This window comes from Balaenoptera acutorostrata, chromosome 1 (genome assembly GCF_949987535.1).
Source record: "Balaenoptera acutorostrata chromosome 1, mBalAcu1.1, whole genome shotgun sequence".
Taxonomy (NCBI): domain Eukaryota; kingdom Metazoa; phylum Chordata; class Mammalia; order Artiodactyla; family Balaenopteridae; genus Balaenoptera; species Balaenoptera acutorostrata.
In genome coordinates this window covers 130,160,657-130,172,871 of record NC_080064.1, presented here as the reverse complement: position 1 = coordinate 130,172,871, position 12,215 = coordinate 130,160,657, and the positions used below count along the sequence as shown (strand labels likewise).

The window sequence follows — 12,215 nt, the reverse complement described above, 5'->3', positions numbered from 1 at the left end:
ATTCTTAACTATTGTCATTTTGATTATTTTATAGGAAAGAAGCAACAGATTTTCATATAGATCATCAGTCAAGGCCCTTTTTAAAGTAGGTACTGAAATTGGGGCTCGTGGGATATAATGGAGGATATCGTGGAAAACTAAAGAGTTATAATTTTACAATTCAAAAATTTGTTACATGAGAATAATTTGTCAAAAAATCCTTAGCAACATCTTGCAGCTGCAGAGAGCTTTTTTTCTAAGAATTGTTTTTTTCTCTCCTTTTATTAATTAAAAATTCTCTTATCATTAAATAAACATATTAAACTTTAATCAGAAGCAAATAAAATGCTTTGTTTAAATTATAAGGAACATAGCTTTCTTTTTAGATTTCAGTAGATTAAAAATAGAGAGATAATTACATTTTATGTTGAATATCTATTGTGTTTTAAACTCTTATTTTAGCATTCTCAATGTATATAAAACATTGTTCAAAGAACCTTTATACATTAACTAAGTTGTTTGATATACGTTTTGTTCTTTGAAATATAGCGACAAATATGTTAGAAACTGAAACTATGTTCTAAATATTTGGGTTGTATTTAAAGTTAAGTGAATATTGTGCACCTCATATTGCTATTGACAAAGGAGGAATGCTCACTTTTCTAATAAAGAAGGATTAGCCAAGCTGCTGCAATAGAAATGCTATTTGGTGTCCTGTACAGAATAGTGCCTTATTAAAGAAAATTTTTACATAAGAAAATCATTATGGTATCGATTATTTTAAACCAAGCATTATAAAAATATTCTCAAACCTTGTGTAGAATAGACATCTACAATTGTCTTGGAAATTATTCTTTGTTATAGTCTTCGTATGTGTTTATAGTAGTACAGCTTCTAGTGTAATGTTTTGTATGTCACTAGACCAACTCAATGCTTATTGACTGAAAATTCATTGTCATTCTTTGAATTCTAATAGATCTACACAAAAATAATTAAGTAAATTCTTACTGCAAATATATTATAATACATCACTCATCACTTTCTCTATTGCGATTTCATTTGACTGCAATGGTAAACCATGTGAAAATAAAAGGATTCTTCTGTACCTTTCAGAGCAATGCAGAAAGCATAGATCAAAAATATGCATTTTAAGTCAATGAAATAGTCTTAGTTCAATGAAAGACTGATTTTTCTGCTAACAGTAATTGACAGCACTAGTGATTTGTAGAAACTCGGACCACTGTAAGGCACTCAATTTATGAAAATTTTATCTTGCCCATGTAAAATTCACTATGTCCAGTAGTTCTGAGATCATGATCATGAGTATGTGTTGAAATACTCAAATTGTAATATATCCTTGTTGTTAAGAGAGGTACCTAGGTTGATAGAAAAATGAAGCAAATGAATCTTTCACCTGTTTCACAGTGAGCTGATCCAGTTTATCACCAGTGGTCCTGTAATTGCCATGGAGATTTTAAGAGACGATGCTATATGTGAATGGAAAAGACTTCTTGGACCTGCAAACTCTGGACTGGCGCGTACAGATGCTCCTGGAAGCATTAGAGCCCTCTTTGGAACAGATGGCATAAGAAATGCAGCTCATGGCCCTGATTCTTTCGCTTGTGCTGCCAGAGTAAGGTGTTTTAAAACTACTTTAATTCTGTTTTGGTTTTGTTAAATGTTTGATGTCAGAGTAAAGCCTTTAGTCACTGCTGACTTAGGGTGGATTTATACAGGTGGTCTAGCAGTAGAGAAAACCTTTGACTTTTTGCCTAGGATTAACAGTGTTTCAGTGATATGTCTCCTTTGAGAACTGGTAACCTGGTCATGGTCAGAATAAGTTTTCTCCAATTAAAATACTTATTGTCCCATTTTGTTCCAAAGATTTAAATTACTGAGGCTCATCAGTGTATGACTTATTCATCTAAGAATACCAGTTTAAGCCCCTGTGCTTAACCACCACTGTCCACTGAGTATGCTGAAAGTAGTGGCCTACCTTGTTGTCAACATTATAGTCTTTCAGAATATGAAAGTAATGAAAATACTTTTCAGAGAATTTGGAAACTAAGGAAAAGAAAATTTGTCATCAGAAATCCTGCCAGCAATGTTTATAGTTTACCTATTATGTTATATTCCTTCCAAGTCATTCCCATTGATCATTTATATAATTTAAATAGTAAACATCATTTTTACATGGGTTTAATTTTAATTTGATTTTTCTTACTTAATATTATATCATAATATTTTACATGTTACCAGATTACAGTCATAAGAGTGAATTTTACTGGCTGTGGAATAGTCTCTTGCATGGATAAAACATTTAGTTCAGCATTTCCTTACCTTTGGACATTTTGTTAGGTTCTAATTCTTTTCATATTTGTAAATAAGGGTGCATTGATCATGTGATTTCATATTTCATTAATATTTTGGATTATTTTCTGAGGACAGATTTCATATTTGATATTAGGAGAATAAATAGAGTTCAATGTTTTTAAAAATTTCTTAATCTGGGTCCTTTACAAAAGTGATATTTAAAATTACTGTGTGAAATCTTTAGAGAAACTTGTAACTGGCAATCATTTAGTAATACTGTTATTATGGTATTTAAGATATGAATGTAAATTAGTCAAATGGTTTAGTGAGATTCCCATGGGGTCTTGTCAGGGTAAAATTTATGAAACGGTGCAACTATATACTTAACAATTTGTTGTATAAAATACAGTACAAAAAACTATATATTGAAAGCTTATCAAATTGAGTGTGAGTTTTATTTTTGGGAAAGTTACATTATCTTTATACTTCCTGGCTAGGTCATTTAAGGCCATGTAAAAGGCTAAGAGTAATAGCAGGGAACCTTGGAAAGAGAAAAGCTTTATGCAAAATATTTAAAGCACCTGAAATCACAGAGGAATATGAATTTTTTTGTGTGACTTTACATTTGTTGTTTAAAGTCTGAATTAGTTGCCATATAACAATGGCCTAGTAACAGTGCTCTTGCAAATATTACCTTGGATTAATATGTGGGACAGATACGACAACCTGTACAGGGAGAAAGAGAAAGCAAAGGCATGGGATTACTCACTTTCACTAAGATACATTTAAGTGACAATCTTTATATTCTTTGCCTTAAATACATATTCATCATATGTAAATGAGTACTTGAAAAACTTGTGTTTACATTTTTAAAAACTGAGCAAAAAAGAAAATTAGAGAAGTTGAGACAAAAATAATTGGTCAAATAATTGGTTAAACTAGAGGTAAAACAATTTAGCATTGCTTTTTTTTTTAAACATCTTTACTGGAGTATAATTGCTTTACAATGGTGTGTTAGTTTCTGCTTTATAACAAAGTGAATCAGCTATACATATACATATATCCCCATATCTCCTCCCTCTTGCGTCTCACTCCCATCCTCCCTATCTCACCCCTCTAGGTGGTCACAAAGCACCGAGCTGATCTCCCTGTGCTATGCTGCTGCTTCCCACTAGCAATCTATTTTACATTTGGTAGTATACATAAGTCCATGCCACTCTCTCACTCCCTCTCAGCTTACCCATCCCCCTCCCCATGTCCTCAAGTCCATTCTCTACGTCTGTGTTTTTGTTCCTGTCCTGCCCCTAGGTTCTTCAGAACAATTTTTTTTTTTTTAAGATTGCATATATATGTGTTAGCATATGGTATTTGTTTTTCTCTTTCTGACTTACTTCACTCTGTATGACAGACTCTAGGTCCATCCACCTCACTACAAATAACTCAATTTCGTTTCTTTTTATGGCTGAGTAATATTCCATTGTATATATGTGCCACATCTTCTTTATCCATTCATCTGTCGATGGACACTTAGGTTGCTTCCATGTCCTGGCTATTGTAAATAGAGCTGCAATGAACATTGTGGTACATGACTCTTTCTGAATTATGGTTTTCTCAGGGTATATGCCCAGTAGTGGGATTGCTGGGTCATATGGTAGTTCTATTTTTAGTTTTTTAAGGAACCTCCATACTGTTCTCCATAGTGGCTGTATCAATTTACATTCCCACCAACAGTGCAAGAGGGTTCCCTTTTCTCCACACCCTCTCTAGCATTTATTGTTTGTAGATTTTTTGATGATGGCCATTCTGAATGGTGTGAGGTGATACCTCATTGTAGTTTTGATTTGCATTTCTCTAATGATTAGTGATGTTGAGCATTCTTTCATGTGTTTGTTGGCAATCTGTTTATCTTCTTTGGAGAAATGTCTATTTAGGTCTTCTGCCCATTTTTGGATTGGGTTGTTTGTTTTTTTGATATTGAGCAGCATGGGCTGCTTGTAAATTTTGGAGATTAATCCTTTGTCAGTTGCTTCATTTGCAAATATTTTCTCCCATTCTGAGGGTTGTCTTTTGGTCTTGTTTATGGTTTCCTTTGCTGTGCCAAAGTTTTAACTTTCATTAGGTCCCATTTGTTTATTTTTGTTTTTATTCCCATTTCTCTAGGAGGTGGGTCAAAAAGGATCTTGCTGTGATGTATGTCATAGAGTGGTCTGCCTGTTTTCCTCTAAGAGTTTGATAGTGTCTGGCCTTACATTTAGAGCTTTAATCCATTTTGAATTTATTTTTGTGTATGGTGTTAGGGAGTGTTCTAATTTCATTCTTTTACATGTAGCTGTCCAGTTTTCCCAGCACCATTTATTGCAGAGGCTGTCTTTTCTACATTGTATATTCTTGCCTCCTTCATCAAAGATAAGGTGACCATATGTGTGTGGCTTTATCTCTGGGCTTTCTGTCCTGTTCCATTGGTCTATGTTTCTGTTTTTGTGCCAGTACCATACTGTCTTATGTACTGTAGCTTTGTAGTATTGCCTGAAGTCCAGGCACCTGATTCCTCCAGCTCCGTTTTTCTTTCTAAAGATTGCTTTGTCTATTTGGGGACTTTGGTGTTTCCATACAAATTGTGAAATTTTTTGTTGTAGTTCTGTGAAAAATGCCATTGGTAGTTTGATAGGGATGCACTGAATCTGTAGATTGCTTTGCGTAGTATAGTCATTTTCACAATGTTGATTCCTCCAATCAAAGAACATGGTATATCTCTCCATCTGTTTGTATCATCTTTGATTACTTTCATGAGTGTCTTATAGTTTTCTGCATATAGGTCTTTTGTCTCCTTAGGTAGGTTTATTCCTAGGTATTTTATTCTTTTTGTTGCAATGGTAAATGGGAGTGTTTCCTTAATTTCTCTTTTAGATTTTTCATCATTAGTGTATAGGAATTCAAGACATTTCTGTGCATTAATTTTGTATCCTGCTACTTTACCATATTCATTGATTAGCTCTAGTAGTTTTCTGGTGGCATCTTTAGGATTCTCTGTGTATAGTATATGTCATCTGCAAACAGTGACAGCTTTACTTCTTCTTTTCCGATTTGGATTCCTTTTACTTATTTTTCTTCTCTGATTGCTGTGGCTAAAACTTCCAAAACTATGTTGAATAATAGTGGTGAGAGTGGGCAACCTTGTCTTGTTCCTGATCTTAGTGGAAATGGTTTCAATTTTTCACAGTTGAGAATGATGTTGGCTGTGGGTTTGTTATCTATGGCCTTTATTATGTTTAGATAGGTTCCCTCTATGCCTCCTTTCTGGAGGGTTTTTATCATAAATGGGTGTTGAATTTTGTTGAAAGCTTTTTCTGCATCTCTTGAGATGATCATATTGTTTTTCTCCTTCAGTTTGTTAATATGATTTATCACATCGATTGATTTGCGTATACTGAAGAACCCTTGCATCCTGGGATAAACCCCACTTGATCATGGTGTATGATCCTTTTAATGTGCTGTTGGATTCTGTTTGCTAGTATTTTGTTGAGGATTTTTGCATCTGTGTTCATCAGTGATATTGACCTGTAGTTTTCTTTGTTTGTGACATCTTTGTCTGGTTTTGGTATCAGGGTGATGGTGGCCTCGTAGAATGAATTTTGGAGTGTTCCTCCCTCTGCTATATTTTGTAAGAGTTTGAGAAGGATAGTTGTTAGTTCTTCTCTAAATGTTTGATAGAATTCGCCTGTGAAGCCATCTGGTCCTGGGCTTTAGTTTGTTGGAAGATTTTTAATGACAGTCTCAATTTCAGTGCTTGTGATTTTTCTGTTTATATTTTCTATTTCTTTCTGGTTCAGTCTCGGAAGGTTGTGCTTTTCTAAGAATTTTTCTATTTCATCCAGGTTTTCCATTTTATTGGCATATGGTTGCTTGTAGTAATGTCTCATGATCCTTTGTATTTCTGCAGTGTCAGTTGTTACTTCTCCTTTTTCATTTCTAATTCTGTTGATTTGAGTCTTCTCCGTTTTTTACTTGATGAGTCTGGCTAATGTTTTATCAATTTTGTTTATCTTCTCAAAGAACCAGCTTTAATTTTATTGATCTTTGCTATTGTTTCCTTCATTTCTTTTTCATTTATTTCTGATGTGATCTTTATGATTTCTTTCCTTCTGTTAACTTTGGGGTTTTTTTGTTCTTCTTTCTCTAATTGCTTTAGGTGTAAAGTGAGGTTGTTTATTTGAGATGTTTCTTGTTTCTTGAGGTAGGATTGTCTTGCTATAAACTTCTGTGTTAGAACTGCTTTTGCTGCATCCCATAGGTTTTGGGTACTCGTGTTTTCATTGTTATTTGTTTCTAGGTATTTTTTGATTTCCTCTTTGATTTCTTCAGTGAGCTCTTGGTTATTAAGTAGTGTATTGTTTAACTTCCATGTGTTTGTATTTTTTACAGATGTTTTCCTGTAATTGATATGTAGTCTCATAGCATTGTGGTCGGAAAAGATACTTGATACAATTTCAATTTTCTTAAATTTACCAAGGCTTGATTTGTGACCCTAGATATGATCTGTCCTGGAGAATGTTCCATGAGCACTTGAGAAGAAAGTGTATTCTGTTGTTTCTGGATGGAATGTCCTATAAATATCAACTAAGTCCATCTTGTTTAACGTGTCATTTAATGCTTGTGTTTCCGTATTTATTTTCATTTTGGATGATCTGTCCATTGGTGAAAGTGGGATGTTAAAGTCCCCTACTATGATTGTGTTACTATCGATTTCCCCTTTTATGGCTGTTAGCATTTGCCTTATGTATTGAGGTGCTCCTATGTTGGGCGCATAAATATTCACAATTGTTATATCTTCTTCTTGGATCGATCCCTTAATCATTATGTAGTGTCCTTCTTTGTCTCTTTTAATAGTCTTTATTTTAAAGTGTATTTTGTCTGATATGAGAATTGCTACTCCAGCTTTCTTTTGATTTCCATTTCCATGGAATATCTTTTTCCATTCCTTCACTTTCAGTCTGTATGTGTCCCTAGGTCTGAAGTGGGTCTCTTGTAGACAACGTATATATGGGTCTTGTTTTGTTTCCATTCAGCCAGTCTTTGTCTTTTGGTTGGAGCATTTAGTCCATTTACATTTAAGGTAGTTATTGATATGTATGTTCCTATTACCATTTTCTTAATTGTTTTGGGTTTGTTATTATAGGTCTTTTCCTTCTCTTCTGTTTCCTGCCTAGAGAAGTTCCTTTAGCATTTGTTGTAAAGCTGGTTTGGTGGTGCTGAACTCTCTCAGCTTTTGCTTGTCTCTAAAGGTTTTAATTCTGCCGTCAAATCTGAATGAGATCCTTGCTGGGTAGAGTAATCTTGGTTGTAGGTTTTTCCTTTTCATCACTTTGAATGTGTCCTGCCACTCCCTTCTGGCTTGCAGAGTTTCTGCTGAAAGATCAGCTGTTAACCTTATGGGGATTCCCTTGTATGTTATTTGTTGTTTTTCCCTTGCTGCTTTTAATATTTTTTCTTTGTATTTAATTTTTGATAGTTTGATTAATATGTGTCTTGGTGTGTTTATCCTTGGATTTATCCTGTATGGGACTCTCTGCGCTTCCTGAACTTGATTAACCATTTCCTTTTCCATATTAGGGAAGTTTTCATCTATCATCTCTTGAAATATTTTCCCAGTCCCTTTCTTTTTCTCTTCTTCTTCTGGGACTCCTATAATTCGAGTGTTGGTGTGTTTAATTTTGTCCCAGAGGTCTCTAAGACTGTTCTCAATTCTTTTCATTCTTTTTTCTTTATTCTGCTCTGTGGTAGTTATTTCCAATATTTTATCTTCCAGGTCACTTATCTGTTCTTCTGCCTTAGTTATTCTGCTATTGCTTCCTCGTACAGAATTTTTAATTTCATTTATTGTGTTGTTCATCATTGTTTGTTTGCTCTTTAGTTCTTCTAGGTCCTTGTTAAACGTTTATTGTATTTTCTCCATTCTATTTCCAAGTTTTGGATCATCTTTTCTCTTATTAGTCTGAATTCTTTTTCAGATAGACTGCCTATTTCCTCTTCATTTGTTTGGTCTGCTTGGTTTTTACCTTTTTCCTTCATCTGCTGTGTGTCTCTCTGTCTTCTCATTTTGCTTATCTTACTGTGTTTGGGGTCTCCTTTTCTCAGGCTGCAGGTTTGTAGTTCCTGTTGTTTTGGGTGTCTGCCCCCATTGGCTAAGGTTAGTTTAGTGGGTTGTGTAGGTTTCCTGGTGGAGGGAACTAGTGCCTGTGTTCTGGTGTATGAGGCTGGATTTTGTCTCTCTGGTAGGCAGAACCACATCCGGTTGTGTGTTTTCGGGTGTCTGTGACCTTATTATGATTTTAGCCAGCCTCTCTGCTAATGGGTTGTGTTCTCTGTTGTGTTCCTGTCTTGCTAGCTGTTTGGCATAGGGTATCCAGCCCTGTAGCTTGCTGGTCGTTGAGTGGAGCTAGGTCTTAGCGTTGAGATGGAGGTCTCTGGGAGAGCTTTTGCCATTTGATATTATGTGGAGCCGGCAGGTCTCTGGTGGACCAATGTCCTGAACTTGGCTTTCCCACCTCAGAGGCACAGGCCTGACACCTGGCCGGAGCACCAAGACCCTGTCAGCCACACTGCTCAGAAGAAAAGGGAGAAAAACAGAAAGAAAGAAAGAAAAAAATAATAAAATAAAATAGTTATTAAAATAAAAAATAATTATGAAAAATTAAAAAAATTAAAAATAATTAGTAAAAATTAAAAAAATTAATAAGTAATTTAAAAAGAAAGCAAAAAGAAAAGAAAGAACAGAGCACCCAAAGCAAAAAAGAAATCCACCAATGATAACAAGTGCTAAAAACTATACTAAAAAAAAGAACAGACAGACCGAACCCTAGGACAAATGGTAAAAGCAAAGCTATACAGACAAAATCACACAAAAAAGCATACACATACACACTCACAAAAAGAGAAAAAGGAAAAATGTATATGTATCTATATATAAAAAAAAGCAGGAAGAGAGCAACCAAATCAATAAACAAATCTACCAATGATATTAAACTCTAAATACTAAACTATGATAAGCAGAAAACCAGAAACAAATTAGATGCAGAAAGCAAACCCCAAGTTCCACATGTAGATGTATTTCTAATGTAGTTGTGGGGAGGAAGGTGATCTCCACGTCTTACTCCTCCGCCATCTTGAAGGTCTCCCCTCAAGCATAGCTTTTTACATCTGAAAGAAAGATGATAGAAAAAGTTCAGGACTTTGGAGTCAGTATGACCTGGATTTGAATCATGACTTTGCCACTTGCTAACTTGCGAGGGCTTGTTTCTTAACCTTTCTGAGTCTCTGTGTCTATATAAATTCTACATATGTTAAATAAAATGTTTCTGAATTTCAGTCATTCCAAACTATTTATTGAGAAGCTACTGTGAAAAGAGCAAAGTCCTGACTCATGGAGCTTATAGCTTTTCTGATGGGGGGGATGTCAGATAGTAAATAAATAGACCTATAATTCTGATGTCTATTAGTAATTCCTCTGAAGAAAATAAAGCAGGGGAAGGACATAGAAAAAGACCAGGATTGTGTGTGGAGTAGTGGTGTTGAATGCTATTAAATATAGAAAGTCCTTATAATATCTGGTTTGAGGAGCGATCAGAAAGAAGTGAGGGAGAAATCCAAGCAAATGTCTGGGGGAAAGAGTGTTCCAGCAAGGAAGGGAACAATACATGCAAAAACTCTGAGGTGGGAACATATTTGCTATGTTCAAGGAACAGTGAGGAGGTGAGGCCAGTGATGCTGGGGCAGAAATGTGTTTCATGGAAATAGCTGGAGATTAGGTCACATATAGCCAGGGCCCAGGTCACATAAGGCCTTGTAGGATATCTAGGACTTTGAAATTCACTCTGAATGAGATAGGAGGTCGTGGAGGGTTCTGTGCAGAGGAGTGACATGATCTGTTTTTATTAGTTGCATTCTGACTGCTGTGTAAATAATAGACCAGGCAGGGTAGGGGTACTTGTGTTGTGGGAAAAGTTGGAATGGGAGATCAGTTAGGAGGTTAGTGCAGTCATTAAACGGAGAGATGGTGGTGGCATGTCACATGGACCAAGGTGACAGCTGTGGAGGTAGGTGGTTGGATTCTGGTTATATTCTAAAGGACTTCCTTATAGATTGGACAGGTGGAGAGGAATCAAGAATCACTGTGTTCTTTGTTTTTGTTTTTTGTTATTTATTTTTGGCTTGTGCAATTGAAGGATAAGGAAAAGGGTGGGATTGAACAGATTTATGGGAGACAGTGGAAATTCAAAGTCTGTTTTGGATGTTTAAATATGAAATGTTTGTAAGTGGTAGATAGATATGGATGTGGAGTTTAGGGAGGAGGTTGGGCTGGAGGTTAAAATGTAGGAGACATCAGAATACAGGTAGCATTTAAAGCCATGGGACTTGAGGGCCTCAACAAGAGAGTGACAATAGGTAGAATAGTAACAATAGATGGTACTAGACCCCTCTCTAGTATTTAGGGGTCTGCCAAAGGGGAGAAAATCATCAAAGGAGACTGAAAAGGAGCAGTGGGAAAAAAACCAGGTGATGAAAGCATTCCAGAATGTAGGGATCAATTGTGTCAAATGCTGTTGGGTCAGGTAAGGTGAGGTCTGAGAATTAACCAGGGGACTTGGCAACGTGGTGGTGATTAGGGATTTTCATGAATAGCCTTTGTGGAATGAAAGCCTAATTAGTTGTAAGTTTAAGAGGAAATGGAAGAGAAGAAGTAAAGCCAGTGAATAAAGACATCTCTTTTGAGGAGTTTTGTTGCAAGGAAGCAGAGAAAGGGGAACTGTAGATGGGACACGCCCTTTCCAGTTTGCAACCCTCTACCATGCCTTCTTGTCACACCAGGTTTACTTCATTCACTCATTGATTACCTACCAGGACCCTGTAAGTATCTGAGTTTTCACCTGTACCTTACACGTTCTCTGAGAACATGTAATCAAAGCATCTGGTACAGGACTACAAGCGGTAGTTGATGTTACTGATCAAGAAGAGTAATAAGCAAAGGCAGCAATACAATAGAAAGATACTTGTCTAAGGTATGGAACATTTTAATTCTAAAGTGTCATTAACCCCAGAATCACTCAAGTATATACGCTACTATTTGAACATTTCCTCATCTTCCCGAGATCGTTTTTTTTTTCTTAATGAACACCAGTGTGGTACACTAACACATCCTACGATCTTTCAATTTTTAAATTCAGTGAAAAGTGAGTATTTACTTTGAGCTATTTGTTTTAGATGCTAGAGGACCTACACGGCTATGCAAGTTAGTTCTTTTCTTCAAATTTATAATTCATGGGGGGCAATTACCAAAATAACCACAACTTTGGAGGAGTACAGTATACTGATTGGGGTGCATCAAAAGGGGCTTCTGGGGGAGGTAATATTTAAAGTGACCCTTTACACGTTGGTATGGTTCTTTGGGACAGAGGGCTTTGTAGGGAATAGAAATAATAGTAGTAAATGCTTAGAAGCAGGAAAGCATATGTCTAAATAGTTTACTGATTAGTGTGGCCATCTTTGTGGCTAGTTCAAATTGCTGGGTGGTTATTTTAATGAACTATGTGCAAAGCAAATAGCACAGCCTGAATCTGGTTATAAAATAAGGTTCATGTGATGTGACTTTAGCACTATATGTAGTTAATTAGTTTTAACTAACTGTAGCTCTGATTCTTGAATACTAATCTGTTTCTATAAAGATTTCCTAATTTTTAATTGAATTTTACATATTTTAATGAAAAGTTTAAAATTGGACCTGTGTCTCATAAACTGATGCTTTGGGTAAAATAAGAACTTCATATTGATTACTTCCAATATTCAAAATATGTTAAGACATTCTCAGCTTTAATCCTGAGGCAGAATGATACATATTGTCATTGCTTTAATACTTCTTTATATGTTCT

At 35.5% G+C, this 12,215-nt stretch overlaps 1 protein-coding gene across 4 annotated transcripts in view; it reads left to right on the top strand.

Moving 5' to 3' along the window:
* NME7 (NME/NM23 family member 7) overlaps positions 1–12,215 on the top strand; it is a 247,760-nt gene that overhangs the window by 62,973 nt on the left and 172,572 nt on the right. For all 4 annotated transcript variants that reach the window (XM_007172481.2, XM_007172480.3, XM_057549368.1 and 1 more), the window contains 2 exons: positions 35–85; positions 1,405–1,612. In XM_007172481.2, the coding sequence (XP_007172543.1) occupies positions 35–85; positions 1,405–1,612 (259 nt within the window). The remainder of the gene's footprint in view (positions 1–34; positions 86–1,404; positions 1,613–12,215) is intronic.